This window comes from Zootoca vivipara, chromosome 2 (assembly GCF_965207765.1).
Source record: "Zootoca vivipara chromosome 2, rZooViv2.hap1.1, whole genome shotgun sequence".
Taxonomy (NCBI): domain Eukaryota; kingdom Metazoa; phylum Chordata; class Lepidosauria; order Squamata; family Lacertidae; genus Zootoca; species Zootoca vivipara.
In genome coordinates, this window is record NC_142584.1 from 106,695,390 (window position 1) to 106,714,029 (window position 18,640).

Consider the following 18,640-nt stretch of genomic DNA (forward strand, 5'->3'; position numbering starts at 1 on the left):
ATAAGCGACGTAAAACCAGACTGAAAACAGAACCCCAAATTTTATTGCGATGCCTCTATAGCCCTGCTATCTGGCCGCACTGAATGGTCTGAGGGACAAATGATGATGCTGCTGTGTTATGAAATCTTAAACCTGCTCCCTGTTGGTTATAAGGACCCAGGTGAGGAAGCCACTTTGTAGTTCTCAGATTAAACGAGGGATAAGCAAACTCGTGCCTTTCTTTGTTAGGACCTTCCAGGACAGCTTATGGAGGTCTGTGGGCTCCCCAAAAAGAACTGGAAGCTCTCAATCGGCAGTGAGGCCTAACTATTCCTCCCCCCTCAGGTTGCAATCCAATATAATCAGGATCAATGGAGCCTTTCTTCTGGAGGCTAATAGTAGATCAGAGGTGGGGGAGGGGGTTCATCAGGATTGTAAGGTAAGAGGAAAGGGTTAACCCCAACCTCACTCTGCTCAATACCTACTGCGATCTCAGTCCTGTTCATTGCCCCTCCTCGTCCCAATGGTGGCAAGTTACATTTCTAGAATGGTACACTCCAATTGCTTTCATGCTATTTGTTTTGAAAACATGGGACTAAACCTTTCTGTATAAATATGTGTGTGTGTACACACACACACACACACACACACACACACACACGACGCTCGGGTTGCGAACTTGATCCGTGCAGGAGGCACGTTCTCAACCCGCAATGCTGCATCTGCGCACGCGGGGGTCCTGATTCGCCGCTTCTGCGCATGTGCCGAAACCCGGAAGTAACCTGACCCCTTCTGGACTCACGGCCAGCCTTTGACGGGGTTGGAAGCCTCCGTACAAACCTGACCCGTAGCTCCCCCCTCCCCCGTCCAGAGTCCTCTGCAAATTACTTTGGTCAACCCCGGTAACACAAATTAGAAACAGAACTTGCACAGAAGTGCAGGAATCATTTGAACTATTTAATTAATGCGTCAGAAGTTGTGTATTCGGGATAGTAGATTCTCAAGGTGCATACGGGTTGATAAAGGAACAAGGATGCAGATTGCTTTTGTTTCAGAATGGGAGCTCTGGTCCAGTCCAGTCCAGTCTCTCCAGTGGAACGGTTATGGTAAGGATCACTCACTGGTTCTTCAAGCTAGCAACCGCCCCTTGCCCTGCAAAGGGGGCTGGAGTTGTTTTCTTTTGCCCTGAGGCAGGAGCTTGTCCTTTTCCATTACTTGCTTGCTGTCCTAAGGAAGTGAGGGGTGGGGTTTTATGAGACACAATGCGGCAGTCAGTTAAGATTCCACACTTAGCAACACAGGAAGCTGCCCATCTATTTGTCTACCTTGTGTTGCTTACTCTGGCAGTGGCTCTCCACATCACCTGTGGAGACCTGATCCTTTAATTGGGGATGTCAGAGACTGAAACCTGTATCTCCTGCATGCAAAACTCATGCTTTATTGTCAAGCTACGTTCCCTCTCCTATTTGGGTACTATTTTGGTTATTCTATCAAACAGCCTAGAGTTTTTCTTTGATACCAGGCCACGTGAGCTGGAAGGAGAGTCTCTTTACTTATAAACTCCCAAGAATAAAGTGGTTTATTTGGGAGGCGGCGGGAGAAGAGTGTGTGTGGCTTCACCTCTGGATTCCTGTGTCACATTTAGTAATAGAGAGGAAGACATTTGTCACAGTAGGTTCTCCCAACACAGAACTTGGGGACAACGAAATCCGCAGTATGTTCAGGAAGCTGCACAATTCCTTTGCAGGTGTCATGTGCAACCCCTTTTATAATCCTACGGACAGGATCTAACCTAGGGCCTTTGACAACATGGTGACGTCCACGATGGTGCAAGTTTGTTGAAACTTCTGCCTCTTCTTCCAGTGGTTTATTACCTGGGACAACTCGCCCCTGTACAGAATTGGTTTGTTGTGTATATTCTGCCTTCCAAAACCCCACATTGTATAATAAAGTCATTAACTAAGATCTGTTTTTTTTTTAAAGAGCAGGCGTCACCTGCCACCTTCTGGCCAGACATACCTATTCCTCTCCAAGTTGAAGGGAAGCCATTCAAGTTATGGGCAGGTAGGTGGCAGGTTAGCTCAGCATAGAACTGAGTCATCTCCCTGACCACTCCTGTGTTCTGAGTACTTATTCATAGCCCTCTAATTTAATTACCATGCTTTCTTTTAAGAAAAAGGGGGGGGGCTAATGAGCATGAACTTCTAATATTAGAAATGTAAAAGCCGTGCTTAAAAAAAATGAACAAGATGGCAACCAGAGTGAGTGAAGATGCAAGATAGCAAAGAGGTGTTTTTTTATATTAAAAAACACAACTGTTTTGATACATAAACAAATAACTTATTTCACTACTTTGTCACATACAGTATTTAGAACAGTGGATATATACAGGTGAAACTTGGAAAATTAGAATATCGTCGAAAAGTGCATTTATTTCAGTAATGCAACTTATTATTTTTTATTTTTCTTTTAATTTTTACATATGCTTTCTTTTGGAAATTCCACAGTAATAAAACAAATAGTTACAAGAATACAAAAATAAACAAAAATAAACATCGCTATTACATTTCATTAATTACATTCCATTTATAATTGACCTGCCTAACGACAAATAATTACAATTACAACAAATAAAGGCTTGACATATCTTGCTTTGCATGCCATGCATCTATCTCATATATTGGTTTCACCTTTTAAGTTGCATTACTGAAATAAATGCACTTTTCGACGATATTCTAATTTTCCGAGTTTCACCTGTATGTGCTTTGTCCTTCAGATGTAAACACCATACATTTAAATCACATTTGAACTGTGGTTTGTTAAGGACAGTGGGAACTGTAGTTGTGAGGGGCAAACTGAGGTTTGGGGGGAGCTGGTGCTATAAATGTGCTTTCAAAGTATGTATGTACACAGACTGCTCCACCTACTTTGGCTCACAGTGGGAGAATCGCCTTTTCCTTGCAGCTCCTGAATGATTTCCTGAAGGAGGTCCAACCTGTGGAGGGATGTGCAAGATGTATTTGAAACACAGTTCCATGCAGTATTTTTATTTATTTTTTAGAAATGAGAGAAATGTAAGGCAGAAGTAACTTCCAGAAAGTACATGCCTGGTTTTAGAAACGAGTTCAGAAGAGTAATTACCAACAAATTTAAGTAGGAGGAAGCAATACTGTCGGGACTTCTGGGTCATGTAGCGCTTCGATTTTTTATTTTAATGCTGAAAAATATTTCCAGGCAATGGTGCGGGTGGAGCATGGGGGAATATTCCTGGGTTTTACTGCTACCGTAGCAACAAGGTGGTGCAACTTCCTGTCTGTTATGTACTGAGCAGAATCCTAGAACAATAGGATCCAGAATGCAGCAGTCAGATTGGTCCGCAGGAGCCACCCAATCCAGCTCCAGGTGGAAGCGAGTCAACAACCTGATTGGCCTGCGGGAGCAGCCAATTAGGCTGCTGGCAGAAGTGAATCTGCAACCTGATTGGCCTACAGGCGCAGCCCTGAAGTAGCCAATCATGCAAGGCCCATTGTGTAAATAGTGTATATAAGCAGATGTTTTAGTGAAAGAGCCATTCTTCTCTTCTTCTTCTGCTACAAGCTGAAGAAAGAGCATGAAATTCACTCTCGACTCCGAGTATATTTCACTGTCCCTACAAAACAGGGCCCGCCCATGTGATACACACCCTGCTTCCTATAAAGCATTCCAGGTCAGTCTTGCTTGTGAATAACCAGGGGACCCTGCTACTCTTTCCCCCTGTGAGAGACTGTGTCTTTGCCACCCTGACCCCATCTACTTGATAAGACCTGGGTCTGACGAAGCCACCTGTCTGTCCCTTAATTTGATTTGGAACAGGGACTGGAGAAACTGTGGTCCTCCAGATTATGTTGGATTCCAACCCACGTCAGCCCCAGCCACCGGGCCAGCGATCAGGAAAGATGGGGGCACTGTGGCCCAATGAGATTTGGAGGGCCATGGGTTCCTCAACCCTGATTTAAAAGATTAAAAGAAACACATTTGTTCCTATATTGCTGAGAGGTCAGCGCAAAGCCAAGACCTCCTAAAATTTTAAAGAGGGGATTCTCTAAATTAAGGATTCTCTAAATCAGGCATCCCCAAACTTCGGCCCTCCAGATGTTTTGGACTACAATTCCCATCTTCCCTGACCACTGGTCCTGTTAGCTAGGGATCATGGGAGTTGTAGGCCAGAACATCTGGAGGGCCGCAGTTTGGGGATGCCTGCCCTAAATCCTCTGGAATTGATCACGGGAAGAGGAGAGGGAGGGGAAGTTCTGTTGTGCAGCCAGAAGTTCTTGCGCTGGCAGAACTGAGTTTAGCACCCTTAGGGTGCAGCAACCCTGTGCCTTCTTCCTCGGGAGAAAGTCCCGTTGAATCCACTGGGGATTCACTTCTGAGCTGGCTTGCATAGGATCGAAATCCAGCAAGAACATACTAACTGGAAGATCAACTGGGCCACGGATTTTAGGGAAGTTGTGAAAATGCCTTTGAAGTAAGAAGGCGCATTGCTTATCAGACCTATCAGGTAACATGCGCTGAAAGCTCATTGTTCAACGCTGCGTGAAAATGTTCAACCCACGTACGTTTGCGAGCAGCAAGGTGGCCCTTCAAGGGTGCTCTCCTTCCTATGGCAAATCTCTGCAGAGACAGGATTTCGCTGTGGAGGAAAATTATTACCGTTAGGGAATGGCTAGGGTTCCATAAGGGAATGACACAGGGAGCTGGCAGCTTTCTCCTTACAAAATAATAATAATAATAATAATAATAATAATAATAATAATAATAATAATAATAATTTCTACCTGTTTCTTTTTCCTAGCCTTGGCTGACAAATCAATGAGAGTCTGCAAGGAGCGGTTTTGAGTGTGGTCCTTGCACTTTTCTGCAGGTGGAGACAGGTGCACGTTAGTGTAATCTTAAGAATGTAAACGGGGACAGGGAGGCAAGAATTCGGTATGGCATAATGCAGGCCATGAGCAACATCATTTGACTGCTTGGATATGGAATCTAGCAGGTTCAAAGCTCCCCTTTGATAGATACACAACTGAGGCTGAGAAACAGCGTTGTTTTGTAAATTGGTGGCACAGCTCAATATACAAAAGAGCAATTCCAGTGGATCGAGACTTTGTGTCAGATAGGCTGTAGTTGAAAGGTGCAATGCAGGCATCCCCAAACTGCGGCCCTCCAGATGTTTCGGCCTACAACTCCCATGATCCCTAGCTAACAGGACCAGTGGTTGGGGAAGATGGGAATTGTAGTCCAAAACATCTGGAGGGCTGAAGTTTGGGGATGCCTGGTACAATGCATACTCTGTATGCATGAGTAAGCCTTCCAGACAGTCCACAAAATCCCTCGCTAAGATATCTCATGTGGCCCTGCTAGGAAAGACCTCTCCCCAAAACAGGCATCCCCTAACTGCGGCCCTCCAGATGTTTTGGCCTACAACTCCCATGATCCATAGCTAACAGGACCTGTGGTCAGGGATGATGGGAATTGTAGTCCAAAACATCTGGAGGGCCGAAGTTTGGGGATGCCTGCCCTAAAATCACAGAGCACTTCTGTTTGTTAGAGTGTATCGATTCAACTTTATTTTACTTCCCATTCGCCACTAATATAGACATTTCTATATTATAGATAGATAAATAGATTTTATGTATCTATCCATCTATCTATGCAAATAATTTATTTCACAAAAATTATACACCACTTGATTGTGCAAAAGACCCTCAAAATGATTTGCATTTTGCCTCGTCCCTCAATAATTCCTACGTAGATTGTAACCATAACAGTAAATCTTTCCGTGTTTTGTTTAGTTTGCAGAAACCAGACTCTTTTAAACGACAAAATATAATTTGGACAGCCCATCTCAAATGTTTTAAGGTTCAGGATCTACAGCTGGAGGAATCCACTGCAGTGGGTTGGACTAGATGATCCACGGGATCTCTCCCAACGCTATGATTCAAGCTCACCCAGTGCTACTTGCTTAGGCAAGGCTCCATCACTGTGGCAGCTTCGGCCCGGCGCCCCCTGCTGGCTGACCAGCGATTCTATCATGTGGATGCCCGAAGCAAAGCGTTTCTCAAGATTCTCCAACGAGGCCTGGGCTTCTGCCAAGAGACAGGCTGAATCCTGCAGACTGCTCACAAACGCCGACTCCTGCTTGTCAACGGGGTCCCCCTGAAGGAGATAACGGAACTGTGAGGAGAGCAAATTTTGGGAAGCAGGGAGGAGGACATGCTAGGTGTGAGCAGTGCTATTTTTCAAGAAAAAGAGGTGCCGGAACTCACCGTGAACGAGACTCCCCTCTTCTCGTACAATGGCCATGGCGGCCACCTGAGAGGTGCCGGAACTGAGTTGCGGCTGGGGGGGGGGGAGCCCTGGGTGCGGGTGAGCTAACTGAGGGACGCATGCCAAGAATGAGGGAGCTTTGAGCAAGATCTTGATCTCATTAAGGGAACTTTAATCAATGAAATCAGTAGACTAAAAAAAACTTTTTAGTCACCTAGAAAGGCATTCACAATCAGGCAGCGCTCTCTTTTTTTTAAATAAAAAAAATGAAATTATGTTCACATAAAGCTGGAGCTGGCAGGTATGATTTTGGAAGAGCCATTCCCCCTTCATTCACCTAGGAGGGAAGACCACTTCTAATAAGATCTGGCCGAGACTTATAGATGCACCATCCAAATACAAAGTTCTTTCTTCAAAACTACCGTTTCAACGATGCAGTTCTAAAAAAACCCTCTGTGAAAACTCCTTTCATCGATGGAAAAAAAGCCTTTTTATAATGAAGTGGCAGCATTGAGTGTTATACCAGGTGCGAATAACCCCATTTCACGTGGGGGTTCTGTTCCCGGCCCCCTTGTGTGTTGGCGGAGCACTTATAAGCACAGACTGCAACTTCCGCCCTGCCCCTGTTCTGCCTCCTCCTTCCAAAAGGAGAAGGCGATCATGTGTCAATTGTATATCAAACGTGAATCATTCCAGCATGGCTGCAAATGTATAGGCCTCTATGGGTGCCGGTTGAAAGGGACGTGGGTTGGAAGTGCAGAAATGGTTAGGAACAGATGGGAAAAGACACAGCAACAGAAGAGGACAAGACATAGCTCTGTGATGGGAAACGAGATACAGTGGTACCTCGGGTTTTAAGAACTTAATTCATTCCGGAGGTCTATTCTTAACCTGAAACTGTTCTTAACCTGAGGTACCATTTTAGCTAATGGGGCCTCCTGCTGCTGCCGCACGATTTCTGTTCTCGTCTTGAAGCAAAGTTCTTAACCCGAGGTACCACTGTATGCGTAACAGGGCAAAATACTAGAGGTTAGGGAGGCTTACACTAGTGAGCTGAGTTGCCTATTAAGAGAGTCCTAATAATGGGAAAGGGACCCAGGTGGCGCTGTGGGTTAAACCACAGAGTCTAGGGCTTGCTGATCAGAAGGTTGGCGGTTCGAATCCCTGCAACGGGGTGAGCTCCTCTTGCTTGGTCCCAGCTCCTGCCCACCTAGCAGTTCGAAAGCACATCAAAGTGCAAGTAGATAAATAGGGACCACTCCGGCGGGAAGATAAACAGCGTTTCCGTGCGCTGCTCTGGTTTGCCAGATGCAGCTTTGTCATGCTGGCCATGGAAGCTGTCTGCGGACAAACGCCGGCTCCCTTGGCCTATAGAGCGAGATGAGCGCCGCAACCCCAGAGTCGGACACGACTGGACCTGATGGTCAGGGGCCCCTTTACCTTTACCTTTAATAATGGGAAAGTGAAAGGATAACTGGTTGGGGTTTTCTGTGTGTGTGTGTGTGTGTGTGGGAAGTTTGTTAAAACAACATGAGGATATATTGGATTTAGCAACCAGCGTTTCCTGCGATCTGGTTTCAGGGGCCTGCAGATCAGGGCTGACGGGGCTTAAGTGAAGCCCAGAACCTCACCATATCTGCAGAAACCAGGCTCCTGTTATCTGACTTGGCTGAGTCCTCTTCATCGCTGCTTGCTGGTTCACAGGTGCTATCAGAGTTTGATCTCTTGTGCTCTCCCAGAGAGGATTTGCGAGGGATACTTCCCTGCTGATTATTTTCCTTCTGCAAGAAAGCAACATTGAATCCGCCGGGTGGAGTCTAACCAGGCATGGATTATTCCTCCCCTTTTTTCTTAGGCGGCGCTGTGCAAATAAACTTTACCAGAGTTAGTGGGAAGAGTCCCTCCTCTTCAATAACTGCAGTTGAGAAAAGTAGGCTTAAGGCTGCCAGGAGGCATCGTTTTCCATTCCACCCCATACTTGGCACACGCAGCCCTGTTGCCATTCTGCTGCAGCTCACCTTCTGCCAGAACCGACATTATTCGCCTTGCTGTCCGCTGGGACGAAATTATGTAGCTTACGTAATTTGTGTGATTAATTACACAAACTATAGTGTCATTATATTATTCCGCCCCATTCATTTCAGGGCAAAGGGAATCCAATGCAAACTTATGCAATCAATTACACATCTTTCGGGGAACGAAAGAGGTGACAGCGAATGCTGACCATATTCATTCATTTCATTGACTTCTGTTCCAGACGTGAGACGAATAAGCGAGCGCTGGCAATTTCCGCTCCTGTTTTGTCAAAATTGGAGCTGCCATACATGCGGAAATAGTGACTGGGCGGAATTTCCGAAAACTGGGGGGTGGGGGTGGGGGGAAGCCCCACAAGTTTTGTGTCCAGGTTTTCACTTTTTGAAATATGGCGACCCTATCAGATTTATCCACTATGAACACAAACTAACGGTGGCAGTGAGAGGTGGGGGCGGTGGGTGCAGCCTGCCAGGGTGTCATCCCTGAAGGGGGGTGACATCGCTGTGGGCGGCACCCCCCAGGGACTCTCCCCGCCACTGGCGCACCCCCACGGGCGGCTAGCCTTGCCCCCACGGGCCCCTCCGGGTGCTGAGCAGCTAGCTCCACCTCTGGGTCAGGGTCCCACTTAACCTATGCCAGGGGTCTCCAAACTAAGGCCCGGGGGCTGGACGCAGCCCAATCGCCTTCTAAATCTGGCCCGCGGACAGTCTGGGAATCAGCATGTCTTTACATGAATAGAATGTGTTCTTATATTTAAAATGCATCTATGGGTTATTTGTGGGGCATAGGAATTCATTCATATTTTTTTTCAAAATATAGTCCGCCCCCCCCACAAGGTCTGAGGGACAGTGGACAGGCCCCCTGCTAAAAAAGTTTGCTGACCCCTGACCTATGCTATAACAGCCCATCCTAGGGAATCACATGGTGGGAGCAGCTTGTGCCAGAATATGGTCCTCCATAGAAGAAAGGAAAAAGTTCCTGAAGCTTCAAGAATCTGTACCCCAAAATGCAGGCCCATTATTCCGCCTTGGTCCTCTGTTACCTGTGCATGTCTGGTTGTCTCACTTTCAGGCTGCGCATTGGGAGTGCTTTGTTCTGCACTCCGGCTGAGGGTCTCCACCTCAAAGTATGGCGGCTCTAGAGGACAAGAATGCAGACAAAGACAAGAGCATATAGAACGAGCATTTTTAGCTCCTTCCCAAGCCTCCATTTCTCCCCCTTTCTTCTCTTCAGTTGTCGTTATTATTAGTCATTATTACCAACATGCTTCTTATGTCTACAAAATTTGCGATTCCCGCCACATGCAAACCTATGAGAGATAACGTCTTGCCTCACAAAGCATCAGATTTGTAGCCAAGAGCAGTGCTTTTTTCTGGGGGGGATCCATGGGGTAAGCGTACCCCTAAACATTTTGTGAATCTAACAGGAGAAGAAATTAGTTTCTTTTCTAGCACGGCGAATAGTCAGTTCCGTTGCTACCCCCGATGGCGGCCCCATTTCCTGTCACGGTGTTTCCTGTGTCTCAGATGGAATCGAGCGTTTAATGTGTGAAGTAGGAGTTGGAATCTAGCATGGTGATTTGGTCAGCTTCATTGTCACCACCTCCAATGGCAGCTTTCTTTCCTGTCACAGTGTTTCAGCTGTGCTGTCAGCTGTGTAATATGAGGTGATGCATGTTCTTTGTACTCTTGTCCACTTACTGTACAGTGGTACCTCGACTTACGAATTTAATCCATTCCGAACAGACCTTCGTAAGTCGAAAAATTTGTAAGTCGATGCCAATGGGAAATCCTATCTAAACCGCATCCAAAATGGTGGACGGAACTCTGTTCGTAACTCGAAACATTTGTAAGTCGAGTCATTCGTAAGTCGAGGTACCACTGTATTTATTTTCCCTGATTTGAACTATAAAATGGTGATTTCCTCGAGTCAAAATGAGAGTACCTCTAAACATTTTTTTTTAAGAAAAAAAAGCAACAACCAAGAGAATACCTGAATTTTCAAATCCATTCTGGTCACTTGACCTCAGGATTTTGGGCCCAGATTCACTTTTCTCTGACCACACAGCATAAGGGCAAGAATAATGGCAGCACAATGTGAAATCCAGCGCAATGGTTGCAGTAGTGGAAGCTTGTACAATAAGATGAAGGCCACAACAACCTGTTGCACACCCAGCCACAAGAACCATGCTGGCTTCCAGAACCTTCTCTTGCACAAGTCCATTCCACTAGTGCAACTAGGACACCACTAAAGGACTTGGATTCAGTGCTACACTGATTTCCTCCTCCCCGCGTCTTTTTTCTTGAACCCATGAAGCAATGCCCCATTGTACTTCCTGGCCGGTTCCTACTCTTTGGGATCAAACTGACCTTCAGGAATTATTGGAAGGGATGATTCGTCCGACTCAGCCTGCCCTGCCCACAGACAGAGCTTCTTGGGAGACGATGCTGCTGATGAAACGAGAGGGATGCCCCCTGAGGCATCCTAGGAAGAGAAAAATAACACACTGTATGCTTCTGATCACGATAATTACAAGAAGGGCTACGGCAGCAGCTTGCATATTCCTAGAGAAAAGCTTGAGGCACTGCATGTTCAGTAAGGAAGCCAGGTGCAACCTGAGCTCAACTCATGCTTGTCTCATGTTTTCCTTCAGGTAAGATAGAGATGACAGTAATGACTCCTTCAGAAGACCGGCTTATCCAGCACCCACCCCAAGTTACTTGCACAAAGCTTACATATGGTCTTTATTAAGCAGCTATTGAGGCCCTCAAGGACCGCCTCTTTCCATGTGAACCTACCCAGACCCTGAGATCATCTTCCGAGGCCCTCCTTCATGCGCCTCATCCTTGTGAGGTTCGGAGGCTGGCAACATGAGAACGGGGCCTTCTCTGCAGTGGCTCCCTGTCTGTGGAATGCTCTCCCCAAGGAAGTTCACCTGGCGCCTTCATTATACACCTTTAGGCGCCAGGCAAAAATGTTCCTTTTTAACCAGGACTTGGGTTGATCTGATTTCTATCTTATGCCTTTTTAAAATACGTGGTTTTTTGGGGGGGAGCTATGGGGTTGTCATGGGTGTACCCAGCAGGGGGGTGCAGCTGCTCCCCCCTAGAAGGCCAAACTGCGGGCCCAGCTAGGGAAGCAAATACCCTGCGCAGGCACCCCACTTGTTGACACGGGAGGGGAGGGGGGAGGAAACGCTGCTGGTGCCGCGGCTCCTCGGTGGCGGCTCCTCCTCTCAGCCCGCCCTGCCTACATTTGCACCAATTCCCGCCCACTAAAGCCTTCGCGCCTCCCAATGGAAAGCCCTGTCGGGCGGCAACCTCTCCTGCCTAAGAGTTCTGCTGGGCTGGCAAGCGAAGGAGATGCGGCTCCCTGTATTGGTTGCAGCTGCTGCCGCGCTCTGCCTCCCGATAGGCTGCACTGCGATCGTCGGCACCACGGGCTGGGAATCGCCCCTTCCCTCCTCTGCACCCCCCTACCCCCTTCTGAGTTAGGAGTTGCTACTGAGACTCCTCCTGGGCCGGGAGAGGAAGTGCACTGACAGGAGCCAGTTCAGCCTCGGTGGGCAGAAGCCCGCAAAGGAGGAGTGGGGGGCGGCGCCCGAAGGCGGTGGTCGTGGCTGCAAGGAAGCTGCGTGGGGGCGTTTGCACCGGATTGCCAGCGGCAGGAGTAGCTCAGTGGCAGTGACCCTTCCTCGCCGCCCCCCACCCCCGGCAATAGGAAAGGAGCTGCCTTGGGGGGCGGCACAGCTCTCCGCTCCCCCTGCGTGCATTGCCCTCTCCGGGCATTGACTGCTGTTTCCTTCTTTGCAATGCGCCCCCCCCAGCCTCTCTCCCTTGCTGCCCCTGCTGAGAGAGGGGCGTTGAGGGCGGGGGAGCCGCTGCCGCCGCCGTAGAGTCGCAGCTGGGGGGGGGGCCTCGCCTGCGCTGCGCCACCCCACCTTTCCCATCTTTTGCTCCCTTGCGATGGAGAGGTGGCGGTGGCAGCTTCTTCTTCTTCTTTGAGGGTCTCAGCTTGGCGGGAGGGTCCCCAGTATCCTCCCAGGCCACAGGGGGATGGCCCCCCAGGACTAGCAGACCTCTGAGCTCCTTCCCCATCCCAGATATATAGGGTGGGAACTGGCAAGGCTTCGGGGGGACCTGGAGGAGGGAAAGCGGGGCCCAAAGGAGTTTTTCAGGGGGGTGGCTAGCCTTAAATGGATGGAAGCAGTCTTTTCAGAGCAGGGCCGTCTTAAGCATACCCGGCGCCGTGGTGTGACGGATCCCTCTGGTGCCCCCACCCGCCCCGTTTCCCGGCGCGGCGGGCGCAGCTCACTGCACGGCTGCCACCTGGAGAGCCGGAGCCCTGTGCAACCCAGCCTGGGCGTAGGGCCGGCCCTGGGCCAGGAGGTGCTGCCCGCCCCCTGTTGTGACGCCCCTGCGCGCGGCGGAGGCGGCCCCAGGCCCGCGCGCCTCCGGAAAGCAGCCTGAAGCCGCTGAACAGCTGAGAGGCGTGCCTGGGGCAGCCTCCGCCGCGCCTCTCAGCGGGCGCAGTGGCGCCCCCGGTGGCCTGGCACCCTGGCGCTCTGTGCCACCAGACCCGGGCCTAGAGACGGCCCTGCTTCAGAGCAGGGGAATTTAGTGTGAGAGAGTTTAGGGGGTTCATTTAGAGGCTGCAGCCGCCGTCGCCGAGTCGTCGGGCCCGCTGGCCCTGTAGCCCTGCCCACATTCCCACTTTGTGGCCCCTCCCCTCCCGTGCCTTGGCCCCGCCCCTGAATGACCATGGCTTGCCCCCCCCCCCTAGTTTTGATCCTGGGTACGCCCCTGCGGGTTGTTGTTTTTATTTTTTATTATGCATTTTGTGGTGTTATCTTTATTTTATTTTGTGAACCGCCCTGAGACCCCTGGGTATAGGACGGCATATAAATTCAATAAGTAAAATAATAATAATTTGTTTGCGGGGAAGTTATATGACGAGCTTTCACCTGCCATTCATCTCATTTTGTTTACAGTTTTTTTAAAATATCTCCCCGTTGTTAATTTTATTTATTTATTGTTAATAATGGTTTATTTGTTGCCTGCCCTTCACCCTAATGCCCCGGGGTGGGTTAGAGCATAAAAATCGACAATAAAAAACCATTTAAAACAAATTTGTCCGTCTCACACTTGTCAATCTCCTTCCAAACTGAAAAAAATAAATAAATCTGGTTATTATAATTTAAACACCAACAACATGGAGGCAAACTAAAGAAACACCCATTAACTCCTCACCTGCTGGGCTGCCCGCAAAACATAGCGCAAGTCGGGGAAAGTACCCTTCCGATCACGTTCCTTCAAGGCTGTGCCGCCTTTGACCACCTCATAGAGAGGCTGGGGAACACGGGCATCAGCCGAGAGAGACTGCCCTGCCTCCATCTTCTCCTTCACAGCGAGGCCATCCAAACCACCCCAAGGAACTTCCCCTGAAAAATACAGGTTGCTTGACTTGTAGGGTTAGGCAGAGCCACTATAAGTCTAGAAGAGCCAGCGCTTTTTTGGGGATTGGCACTTGCCTCATTTCTGGCACCCCATTTCAACCGTTTTGTGCTGGTGCCCACACTATATATATTTTTTATCAAGCTATGAGTACCTCATTTATTTATTTATTTTAACCCCCCCCCCCCCAAAAAAAGGGTCTGCCAAGAGTAGTGGCTATCCTTAAAGAAAAATATTGGGCAGGGATGTTTGAAATGGCAACCCCCTCCCCCCGCTTTTTCTCCAAACTAGCTCCTGCCATAGGTAGGTTACTGTATGGGGTTGCGGCACTCATCTCGCTTTCAGGCCGAGGGAGCCGGCGTTTGTCCGCAGACAGCTTTCCGGGTTATGTGGCCAGCAGGACTAAACCGCTTCCGGCGCAACGGAACACCGTGACGGAAACCAGAGCGCACGGAAATGCTGTTTACCTTCCCTCTGCAATGGTGCCTATTTATCTACTTGCACTGGTGGGCTTTCGAACGGCTAGGTTGGCAGAAGCTGGGACAGAGCAATGGGAGCTCACCCCGTTGCGGGGATTCGAACCACCGACCTTCTGATCAGCAAGCCCAAGAGGCTCAGTGGCTTAGACCACAGTGCCACCCACATCTCTTTACCTTGCACGGTGCTGATAACACCAAGGTCGCAGGTTCGATCCTCATGTGGGACAGCTATATTCCTGCTTTACGCGAGCTGGACTAGATTATCCTAAGGGTCCCAAATGGCTCTAGGATACTATTATTCTATGCTTCTATACTTCCCTCTTTCCCAGAGGTCAGGGCGCAGGCACTACTGGATTTTGGATTGGGATGACTGAGTTGCGTTGGCTGAGGGAAGTGAACGACGACTTAATCCCCTCAGCCCACAGCAACCATAACAAATCTGTAACCGAAAGAAGTTGCCTCAGAGGTGCAGGGATGTTCCTTCATGGGGAGGAGGAAGTAAGAACCTAAGTGGGAGCCCTTCTGGATCAGAACAAGGGTGTGTCCAGCCCAGCGTTCAGTTTCCAAGTGAGGCAAACCAGGTGAGAAGTCAGCTGAGAGGACAAGGGGGCCACAGTCAGCTTCCTCCCCAGGAACTGGGATCTTGAGGAACCTCAACTCAGAACCCAAGAGGATCTGCTTAACTTCCACAATTAAAACCCACACAGTTCCATCCAATTCCATTTTGAAGCCCTCCAAGCTCACATTGTGCGGCATCGAATTCCAAAAGTTAATTGTACACTGTTTATACTTCCTTTTGTCTGTGCGGAATCTACTGTTAATCAACTTAAAATGCCATTTTAAAATGTGGGGTTTTTTGGGGTGTGTGTGTGTGTGTTAACGTTTTAATTTTGATTATATATTTTGTGGTTTTTTTATTTTGATTATGTTCTGTGAAATTGCCCCGAGACCTCCGAGTATAGGGTGGTATATAAATTCATTCATTCATTCAACTAACCAATTTCTCTGGATATCTCCCAGTTCTAGCTTTATGAGAATGGAAGAAAAAGACCAATCCAGCCCCACTGCCCACACCATGCCTCATTTTATAAACCTCTATCATATCCCCCAGCTGCCTTTTTTCTAAGCCAAAGAGTGCCAGACATTTCAGCCATTCCTCATGTGGAAGGAACTCCAGTTCTTTCACCATCTGGTAGCCCATTTCTTCACCTTTGCACTAGTATTTTAAGTAATGACATATGGTCAGTCTATCTATGCTATGTATTAGTTACCTTCCTCTTTTAAAAGAGCCCCTTACTCAATTCTCCTTTTCACCAATTGTCTATTACCAAATCACCTCTCAGATCCTCTAAAAGATGGTATTCTCTGAAAAGTTATTCTTCTTTCTCTGAAAAGTTATTCATTCAAGCCATCCTTGTAGATTAGATTTGCACTCTTAAGGGGAAAAATATATTCAAATAATGCAGGTCTCAGAGCCTGACGCTGAAGCCTAAAAACGTTAATTCTAAAAATACAGCCGTACCTTGGAAGTTTGACTTCCAAGATGTTCGGAAACCATAGCCCGGCTTCTGATTGGCTGCAGGAAGCTCCTGCAGCCAATCGGAAGCCCTGTCGGACGTTTGGCTTCCAAAATTAGTTCGCACCGGAACACTCACTTCCGGTTTGTGGCGTTTGGGAGCCAAAACGTTTGAGAACTCAGCTGCTCGAAAACCAAGGTACGACTGTAGCGCCATTTTAAAGTGCTTGCTCGATTCTCTTCTGCTAACACATTTATAGGCCAAGGCAAACCTTTCTGGTAACTGGAATTTCCCTCGGAACTTATGGTCAGCTGATGGGCTCCTTGAGACATGCCAGTCTTGCCTACTGCTTTCCACTCTGGACAGAAACCAACCTGTAAAGATCTCCTGGATCACCGTACAGAAGCTGTAGAGGTCAGAGTTCAAGGAAGCCAGGCGCTCTCTGATGACTTCCAAGGGCAGCCAGTTGTAGAGAGCAGGGGGTGGAGGAATAGGCTGGGCTAACCTGTTTTTCTCCGCCCTGCTGAAACAGAACTGAAACCAGTCAAATGTTCCAAGGAATCCCACTGGAGTCTTCCAAAGACCGCACTTGCTCCAACCAACCTCTGCTGCATGTGCTCGAGGTTGCTGAGCTTGGCAAGTCCAGGTCTCACCAGCTGAACTGCATGGGAGGTCACAGCCCGGTGAATATAACCCCGAGAGTGCAGGAACAAGAGCGCTTCGGAGACTTGCAGCAGCAAACGCAGAGTCGCCGAGGGAGCTGGGGAGCTAGACTTCTGCAGTGGGGGAAGAGGGAGAGGGATAAGCTTAGGGAGCGAGGAAAGGAGCCCAGCTTCCCCGGCCGTCTCACTTACCTCACAGTGCAAGGCATAGTAGAGGGAACACATGCCCACCCTCTCAAAGACGAGCTGGAGGTTTTGCAGGTCCAGAGATGGGCTCACAGCCAAGAGAAGCAGAAGGTGGGGGTGGTGGAGCTGGCTGAAGGAAACACGGAAGCCATGCTGAACAAACGGCAGTGAGCACCCACGTACCAACAGGGCTTATCCCTCCATGATCTGAGTCCTAAAGCCCGCCAGCTTGAATTACCTGCAGTATTTTTGTTCAGCGAGGAGCAAGTCCAGGGCGCCACGCATTTTACTGCAGTGGGGATGGGCTTCGGGCTTTAAGCTTCGCACCGTGACAAACTGCCCATTCCACAGCAAGCTGGAAGCAAGGGGGAAAGGTGTCATTTCTATGAAATGAGGAGTTATAACTAACACACGTGTCATACTTCTTTGGTTCGCTTAGCCTGCAGCTCCTCCAGATCTCCATCACTGCTCATGTGTTCAAACCAACATCTTTCGTAACCCATGCATTCCACTCTTGCTGCAAATTTCCCCAAGTGCTATATCCTGTTCTTCCATGACTTATTTTAAACTTCTCTGTAACTTGAAAGCTTGCAGAAGGCGCGTTAAATGCCAGTTAGTCCAAAGACTGACTTGTTACTTGTGTGTACGTCTCGGCAAATGTAACTTCTTACTCTGTGGCTTTCGTTCGGCAAAGATCAGCTACCAAATACCAAATAATACGATCTGCCCAATTTCATCTCTTGGCCCTGGTCTTCACAACAAGCCGTTCCACTTATCAATGAATGAGTACAATGCAGGACTTCTTTATGGTCCAGTAGAACGTGTAGCATGTTGGATTTATGAAAGGGATAGGAGGGTTTGTGTCTGGGCTGGTGAGGATGGAGCAAATGAATGAAAGGAAAAGTTCAGGAGAAGATGGCTGGGGGTACGTGGCAATGGATGAAAGGAACATGTTGGGGGGGGGAAATGTATGGATTCCTACAAGTGATAGGTATGACGTCTGCAGATGAGGGATGGTGAAACTACAGCCCGATCATATTTTAGCGCACTATGGAATGTAAAAAACCCACGCTGCTGTGAACTCCTTGGATAAAAACAGATTACTGTATTTTCCCATGTATAACACGCCCCCATGTATAAGTCTCTTTTTTGGGACTCCAAATTCAGAAAATGGAGGGGGGCCCCGGGGGGAGATTGCTAAGAGTTGTTGACCTTTTTTGGGGGGCGGGGCGGCGGAGGTTGCCAAAAATTGCTCACCTGCAGGACCGCCACAGCCAATCGCATGCACATCAACGAGGCAACCAATCGCCTGCACGCTCGCCAAAAGGAAGCGCCAATCACCTGCCCAATTGCTGCAGCAGAAAACAGCCACATCCACCAATCACCTGCAAAAAAGCTGCAATCTCCTGCTCGTGGCAGCCACCATTCGCCGTTTCCACCTCTCCACTACCCGTGTATAAGAAGAGCCCACAATTTTTAGCATTCTTTTCTAATAAAATAACCTCGTCTTATACATGGAAAAATATGGTAATTAAAAAACCTGTTAGCAGCAGGGCACTGATAGGAAATCTTTGAATGAATAAATTGGGTGAATGTATTTTTGAGGATGGAGAAAGGAATACAGGACATCAGAAAGGTGAAATGCACGTAGCTGGTGAATGGAAAATGCATGACCGCAGCGATCTCCCAAGAGGGTGGGCTTAAATGCAGCAGGGGCAGATCTGGTTCAGCCCCCTCCACCTGAGACCGGATTGGCCCGTTGAAACTGGCCTTCCCACCAGGCCATCAAGCACAATTCAAAGTGTGCTTTAAAGCTCTAAATGGCCTCGGCCCAGTATACCTGAAGGAGCGCCTCCACCCCCATCGTTCAGCCCGGACACTGAGGTCCAGCTCCAAGGGCCGTCTGGCGGTTCCCTCACTGTGAAAAAAGTGAGGTTACAGGGAACCAGGCAGAGTGCCTTCTTGGTAGTGGCACCCGCCCTGTGGAATGCCCTCCCATCAGATGTCAAGGAAATAAACAACTATCT

General features: G+C 48.6%; 1 protein-coding gene across 1 annotated transcript in view; it reads right to left on the reverse strand.

Moving 5' to 3' along the window:
• Window positions 1–916: 916 nt before the first annotated feature.
• The window catches only part of LOC118081075 (inactive serine/threonine-protein kinase TEX14), a 29,129-nt gene continuing 11,405 nt past the window's right edge, over window positions 917–18,640 (reverse strand). Inside the window, exons 8-20 of the mRNA XM_035107234.3 lie at window positions 16,852–16,968; window positions 16,620–16,743; window positions 16,369–16,541; window positions 16,140–16,285; window positions 13,566–13,756; window positions 10,686–10,800; window positions 9,359–9,453; window positions 7,914–8,063; window positions 5,964–6,171; window positions 4,797–4,876; window positions 4,578–4,651; window positions 2,907–2,974; window positions 917–1,206 (exon numbers count right to left, since the gene is read on the reverse strand). Coding sequence (XP_034963125.1) covers window positions 1,097–1,206; window positions 2,907–2,974; window positions 4,578–4,651; window positions 4,797–4,876; window positions 5,964–6,171; window positions 7,914–8,063; window positions 9,359–9,453; window positions 10,686–10,800; window positions 13,566–13,756; window positions 16,140–16,285; window positions 16,369–16,541; window positions 16,620–16,743; window positions 16,852–16,968 — 1,651 coding nt within the window. The 3' untranslated portion in view covers window positions 917–1,096. The remainder of the gene's footprint in view (window positions 1,207–2,906; window positions 2,975–4,577; window positions 4,652–4,796; window positions 4,877–5,963; window positions 6,172–7,913; window positions 8,064–9,358; window positions 9,454–10,685; window positions 10,801–13,565; window positions 13,757–16,139; window positions 16,286–16,368; window positions 16,542–16,619; window positions 16,744–16,851; window positions 16,969–18,640) is intronic.